The sequence below is a fragment of the Saccostrea cucullata genome, unplaced genomic scaffold (assembly GCF_032062105.1).
Source record: "Saccostrea cucullata isolate Sc308-1 unplaced genomic scaffold, CSIRO_AGI_Scuc_v1 ctg20749, whole genome shotgun sequence".
Classification (NCBI taxonomy): domain Eukaryota; kingdom Metazoa; phylum Mollusca; class Bivalvia; order Ostreida; family Ostreidae; genus Saccostrea; species Saccostrea cuccullata.
Window position 1 is genome coordinate 897 of NW_026937283.1, and position 6,758 is coordinate 7,654.

Below are 6,758 nucleotides of genomic sequence, written 5' to 3' on the forward strand. Positions count from 1 at the left end.
ATATATCAATGGTTTTCAAAGGATTTTTAGGGGGTGGGGTTAAGGTTGGATGGTTGTCGATGGTTTTAAGTGAGAATCAACAAGAAATGGATTTGGAAATGTCATGAAAGAAAAATACTTTTTTATTCAATGAAAAAATATTACATAGTTATTTACATATCATGTATCTCCCTCATTAATCATGTTAATCACTTTTCGATGCAATGCATATACAATAATTGATTAAGCAGGTTTATTTTTAATACAAGATCTTAGTTATGATTAGATCTTGTTCTTTAAAATTGCAGATATGGAGAACCGTCAAACTGGGAAAAATCAATTATCTGACGAAGATTTGAAGAAACTTTATTGGATGGTATTTCAAAAACTCATAGGAATTTCCCGAGATGCTTTACAAATATACTTTGACGGTAAATTCCCCAAAGAAGACCTAGAAAATGTACTCAAGACTAATGAGAACGACATGAAGAATGGTCGTTACAAATTAGGGAAAAATGAGATATCGATTCTATTTCCTGGTATGTCCTTATTGTTCAGTGTGTATGTCGAGATCTAGAGGTTATATCACTAATTTATTTCAAGTATTTTTAATTTTGTCTTTATAAATACTTCCAAATGCACATTTTTCCATGTTGTTCAGTTTGCCATTAAATTTTGTTTTTTACTAAACACTGAAAACGACAATAAAACTATGAAAGCGGTGGTGGTTACCCACTTTAAAGCTAAAGTATTTTCTAAAGATATCGTTCATTTATTTTTTAGGATATCTTTCATTTATTTTTATACAATTGTGATGGCGTAAAGTATATTTTCTGTAAAAACACTTTCCATTCAAGATGACGGAAGTTGTCCATTATCTTCAACATTTGACATAACGATATTGTACAAACTCCTAAGAAATTATGGTGAGGATATGCCGAAACCAAGCCAGGGATGGGGAAAGAAACCACACATTGGAGACAAAAAAGAGACCGATGATTTAGAAAGAGTCCGATATTACAGAAACATGTTTTGTCATGCAACACCCGAAACAAGTATTATGGAGAAAGATGACTTTGAACTGAGCTGGATGGACTTATCCAAGGTAAGAAATATACCAAATTTATATTAAAGCAGTAACTTCTGGTGATATGACATTTCACGTGATAAAACGCCGTTCACTTGATTGAAGGTCCTCTGAACGTGAATAAATGAGTTCTGCCATTCAGTGACCTTTTCAGACCTTTCAGTCACCATTCACTTCACTGAATGATGTAAATTCCTCCTGTGTTTTTTAAAAAGAATACTATACGTTATTATATTTTTGTCTGTGAAATAATGTAATTTATCCATTGACTAACTGTTTTCAAAGATGTAATTTTTCCACTTTGATAGATTGTTTGTTTGTTTGTTTGTTTATCGTCCCTTTTCGAGAATTTATCTCTCATATTGAAAAGCCATCATGGAGTTTTAGGTGGATGGCTGCAAATTTAAACCTATAATCGGCATTAAGGGACTTGAGGAGTGAGGGATCTTTTTCGTGCCAACACTTACTGCGACACGTGACCTTTGTTTATATTCTTTTTTCCGAACGACCAGTTGATGTCCCGCTTAGGGATTCAAACCTATGTCTTAAGGATCAACTCTTTATTCTGCTACTCTAGAGCAAATGCTTTTACAAATGCGCCAAGCAGGCGGCCACTTTCATAAAAGCAAACAATCAGTTTTAAAATCTTTTAATATCCACCAAAGCAAAAATTTGCTTGATAAATTCTAAATTTTTCTTATCTATTTGAATTTTGAAAAAGAATACCTCTCATTGACAGCTATAATGTAAAACAATATGACACCGGGGAAAAAATAACGAGTTCTCCCCAAAATGCGGTTAAGATAAAATCTAAATTCAGAAATAAAAGCAAGGGTAACTTTTGATGTAGTTTAGTGAATATTTATGGAATAAACAATATTAAAATACGACATTTCAATATATCTTTAGGACAAATTCACTTTCGCACTATTCAACGATTCCAACAAAGTAGTCTTTGCGTGATCTAGAGTAATAAGGATTTTTATTAGGCCCTACCCTACTGTCCAGTTAGTCCAACAAATGTTGGAGTTGAGACAAAAGTGGACTGTATAGAAAATGGTCGAGTGGGTGAATTTGATAGCTTGCAAGGAAGTCTTCACATACTGTGGCTAGGGTATGTGGCCTGCTGCTGTTTAGGCAACACATGCCTAAGTAAGAGAAACACAAACTTAAAGTCAAGAAAATTCGCAAACCAAACTCCTTCAATCGTTTTAGCTCACTTGAGCCGAAGGCTCAAGTGAGCTTTTCTGATCACATTTTGTCCGGCGTCCGTCTGTCTGTCCGTAAACTTTTCACATTTTTGACTTCATCTCAAGAACCGCTGGGCCAATTTTAACCAAACTTGCCACAAAGCATCCTTGGGTGAAGGGAATTCAAATTTGTTCAAATGAAGGGCCACGCCCTTTTCCAAGAGGAGATAATTATGAATTAGTGAAAAATTATTGGCACTTTTAAAAAATCTTCTCCTCAAGAACTACTGGGCCAGGAAATATGAAACTCATGTGGAATCATCCTCAGGTATTGTAGATTCAAATTTGTTCAAATCATGACCCCTGGGGGTTGGGCGGGGCCACAACGACCGACCGAAGTTTTACATAGAAATATATAGGAAAAATCTTTAAAAATCTTCTTCTCAAGAATAGCAAAGCCATAATTCATCATATTTACATGGAAGCATCCCCAGGTAGTGTAGATTCAAGTTTGTTCAAATCATGACCCCCGAGGGAAGGGCGGGGCCACAATGGCCGACCAAAGTTTTACATAGAAATATATAGGAAAATTCTTTAAAAACCTTCTTCTCAAGAATAGCAAGCCATGATTGGTCATATTTATATGGAAGCATTATCAGGTAGTGTGGATTCAAGTTTGTTCAAATCATGGCCCCGGGGGTAGGGCGGGGCCACAATGGTCGACTAAAGGTTGACATAGAAATATATAGAAAAATTCTTTAAAAATCATCTTCTCAAGAATAGTAAAGCCATGATTGGTCATGGGACTTCTTTTGGATTAAAACTTTTCAATAATAAACCAATTTTCTATAGCTACTTTTTCCTAGCCACAGTGCTCAGGTGAGCGATGTGGCCCATGGTCCTCTTCTTTTTTTCTCTTTTGTTCAAGGGGAGATCAGACAATTATAATTCCTGTTTATAGAAATAAATGTTTCAATGGTATTTACGGAGCAATTACGCAGAAAGGATTAATACGGTGTATTGAAGTGGCGCCGTCACTCGACGTCATGGTTGGTCGGAAACCCTTCGATTTCCTCTTTGACAATGTAATGGCTAAAACGTTCTTGGTATAAAAAAAAAATACAATTGAACATCAGCCTGCTTATACATTTCTTTATATTCTTGCATTGCAATCTCCAGAGCAGTTGAATTTTTGCAAGCCGAATTATAACTGCAAGAAATTTACATTGACTGTAAAAAGCTAAATACATTGTGTAAATCTCCAGAGTATCAAGTTGCATTACAAGATATGTTTACAAATCTGACATCGTCAGCATATACATATTTGTGGTTTTCTATAACTTTTCCTATTTGACGACATACCTTTTGTTATTATTTAATTTTGAACTCAGCTTTCAACATTCAGTAAAGAATACTCTCCTCTGAAAATTAAAGGAATTAAATTTCCGGTCATGTTTATCAATAAACATTGGAAACGTGTGAATAGATAAAACATTATTCAAGACACTCTTCATTGTGATTTAAAAACATTGTAATTATATTCATTTCAAAGACATTAGTATCATTAAAATGGAAAATAATCATTATTCAATGTACCGGTAAGTAATGGATAAGGTGAAAAAAAAAACGGTCGGTTATCACTCTCAGAAAAAAACCTACAAACAATACAAATCAGTGAACGGTCCATAAACGGGAACTCTGTTAATTACATAGGATAAGAAGTCTATATCAGAGATGTACGTTACCCTGTTAAGAAAACCTAACAATTTGTATAAAATATGTTACTCAAAATGCGACCCAGTGATAAGTTTAGGATAAGGAACATTTGTTTACTTATTAAGTTTCTTGGGTTTTTTTTTCTTTTTTAGGCAATAATGAGATTAAGCAACGGGACATTAACGGCAAAAATAAATGAATTGGAAAAAGAAATTCCAACTTAATTTGAGACAATCCTGTGGTGATAAAATGTAAATAATGGAGAGTGGAGGTGAAGATCAATTCCATTAATTGGCACAGGAAATAGATCTTTAATAAAATTCATTATAAAGAAAAACATGTATAAATCATGTGATGAATCTAGAAGGTGAGTTGGCACTTTGTTGTTACAACTGTATAAACATGTTTTGTTATAAGGAAGCATAGTTTGAATAACCTTTATCTTCCTTTCTACTGACTTTTACGATACTATTCACAAAGAATCAGCCGATTCCGTATTAACAAAGTTATTCCGCCAATACATACATAATTGCGTGAAAATATCAATGTATTATAGCATTTAAAAGAAAAGAATTTTTAAAATTGAAAAAAAAAATTTTTCTGTCAGTGATGTTCTATAAATTTTATGTGGTGTGTTGGTGTAAAGGTTTGTATATGTATATTTTTAGAATGCTGCAGTTCATATACTTTACGTGTACATAAATTTGCGTATTAAAAATTTGGAACAATCACTGGGTACTGAGTTGTTTGGGATTCATGAGTTATCGCTACACACTTCTACACTGTATATTGTATTTACATTGAATTGTTAGCAGCATTCATGTTTAGCGGCTTTAAAGCATCTTTGACTGCTCCAAAGCCACTAAAATATAAAGACCATTTTTATGTACAGGCACAGCATATAAATGCTTTATTTCGGAGCTTTTTTTTGTTTTCACATTGGATCATATTTTGAAATTCATAATTATGCACTGCTTGTATTGTCAAAAGCAATACTTTTTTTGGCTTTAAAAAGCAAAAATATGTATATATTGTTGTCTTTTTCTCATTATGCTGAATCGATTGTCAATGTTCATTTTAATCATTTGCTAATTAGACCTGAGACTCTAGTACAATTTCTGGATCAAAACTTCTCCATTGTCGGTTCCTAGGGTTGTTGTTGTTTAATTTTTTACACATCCTTGTTCTCTATCAATCTTTTTGTCTCTGGTGTAACATAGGGCTTCAGCAATAGTTCCAATGTTTGCAGCAGCCTTTTTCCGTTGTACCCAGCTATTAAAGAAAATTCATTCTTTTCATTGAGCTAGCAATTAGCCTCAGAGAGTGCAGATTCATTTTTTTAAAACTAATATTGATATCATCCGAGTTAAGAATTGGGCAACAAAACTGGATCAGGTTAAACAAGGATATTTGTTGTGAAAAAAGCTTTTAAACCCCTTGAGTTAAACTTTATATAAATTAGAATATAATCTAACATAGGAAGTCTTCTACAAAAGTGCAAGTTCATATTAGTAATGTTTATATGCAATGTAGAACAAAACTTTAAAAGTTTTCATCTCCATGCAAAGATTAATTATTCTATATACTCATAGGAAGCATCTGTATGCAATACATATCTAATATGTTTTTACCCTGATGAATAGGATTGGGCTACCAAAGGGATTCTGGAAAACTGTGCGTTAAAAAACTCTGAGACTATACGAAGTCAATCAAAAACAAATAAACACGTTTGAAATATCACAAATTCCAAATCGCTCAAATCATGGCCTCATAGGATAAAGTTGGGCAAAACAAACAGATTTACACTCGGTCCTTTTTATGAATTTAAATTTTCTTCTCAAACCCTTACTTATAAGTGAACTTAGGTAGTGATCTTTTAGTTTGTTCAAGCGATAGCCCATGTTAGGAGGTTAGAGACACAATAAGAAATGAAACTTTAACATGGGAATGAGAAAAAAATGTTTAAATTCTTTAAAAGCCTACTCAGATAAGAAAGGTCATATATATCATATACAAAGGTCATATATAAAGGTTATATATTTGATATACGTAATATATTGGAATCTTCTTTGTAAAAACAATGAGCATTTAATATGTATTAATTTATGTAGATAGGTCATAATAAGCCATTTACATGGCTAAACTTCCTCTGATGGAAGAGATTAAGGTTTGCACAATTTAATGTCTTAGAAGTGGGGTTTAAGATTTCACTACAAATTGCCAACCCTAGCGCAAGCTAGGGTTTTGTGAAACTGGGGTGAAAATTAACACCATCCATGTCTATAGAAAAATAGCGGATTTTAGTTCAGTTTATCCAAGACCCCTTGAAGGTAGGATGGATGCAGTTGTGTACATGTCTGGGTTTTTGTTGTTATTTTTTTTTTCTTTAGGAGAAGGGGGCGGGGATTTAGTATAAAGATTAAACACATCTCGTCAGGTGAGCAGAGTTTGTATGAGCGTCTCATTTTTGTTGTATATGTTTGATTAAGGATATTTTCCTGAACCATTTTGGAAAATGTTTATAAATTAGTGTAAAGTATAGAAGGTATTCATTTCTTTTTACCGATTCTAGAATTATGTCCAGTGTTCCATATAAACAACAAAATTGGTTTTGGGAAATACGTTTTGGATCGCCCGAAGAAAAGTTTTAAAGTTTCCTTATAGAATTTGTTGATCTTTAAAGATGTTTTTTCATGTATCTGTATATTTACTGCAATTTTACACCTATAAAGCCATTTTCAGCCATTATACTAAAGTGTATTCTTACCCCCAAAAATAAGTTCACT

General features: G+C 33.1%; 1 protein-coding gene across 3 annotated transcripts; it reads left to right on the plus strand.

The window, feature by feature from the left end:
- The first annotated feature begins 315 nt into the window (after window positions 1-315).
- LOC134247695 (uncharacterized) lies at window positions 316-6,737 on the plus strand. Of its 3 annotated transcripts, none has more exons than XR_009987914.1 (4): window positions 316-518; window positions 837-1,084; window positions 4,125-5,968; window positions 6,088-6,737. XR_009987914.1 is itself a non-coding variant. In XM_062730029.1 (3 exons), exons 1-3 carry the CDS (start codon window positions 353-355, stop codon window positions 4,194-4,196), a joined length of 486 nt encoding a protein of 161 aa, XP_062586013.1. In that variant the 5' UTR covers window positions 316-352; the 3' UTR covers window positions 4,197-6,737. The 3 variants fall into 3 exon arrangements, 1 of the variants encoding a protein (XP_062586013.1); XR_009987915.1 differs by having other exon boundaries at window positions 6,099-6,737; XM_062730029.1 differs by having other exon boundaries at window positions 4,125-6,737.
- Window positions 6,738-6,758: the final 21 nt, after the last annotated feature.

Excerpts from the sequence above, each read along its gene's own strand:
- LOC134247695 (XM_062730029.1), top strand. The coding sequence starts at position 353 with ATGGTATTTCAAAAACTCATAGGAATTTCCCGAGATGCTTTACAAATA. Across the intron at positions 519-836 it reads GATATCGATTCTATTTCCTG|ATGACGGAAGTTGTCCATTA; the intron begins GTATGTCCTTAT and ends TTTCCATTCAAG. Across the intron at positions 1,085-4,124 it reads GCTGGATGGACTTATCCAAG|GCAATAATGAGATTAAGCAA; the intron begins GTAAGAAATATA and ends TTTCTTTTTTAG.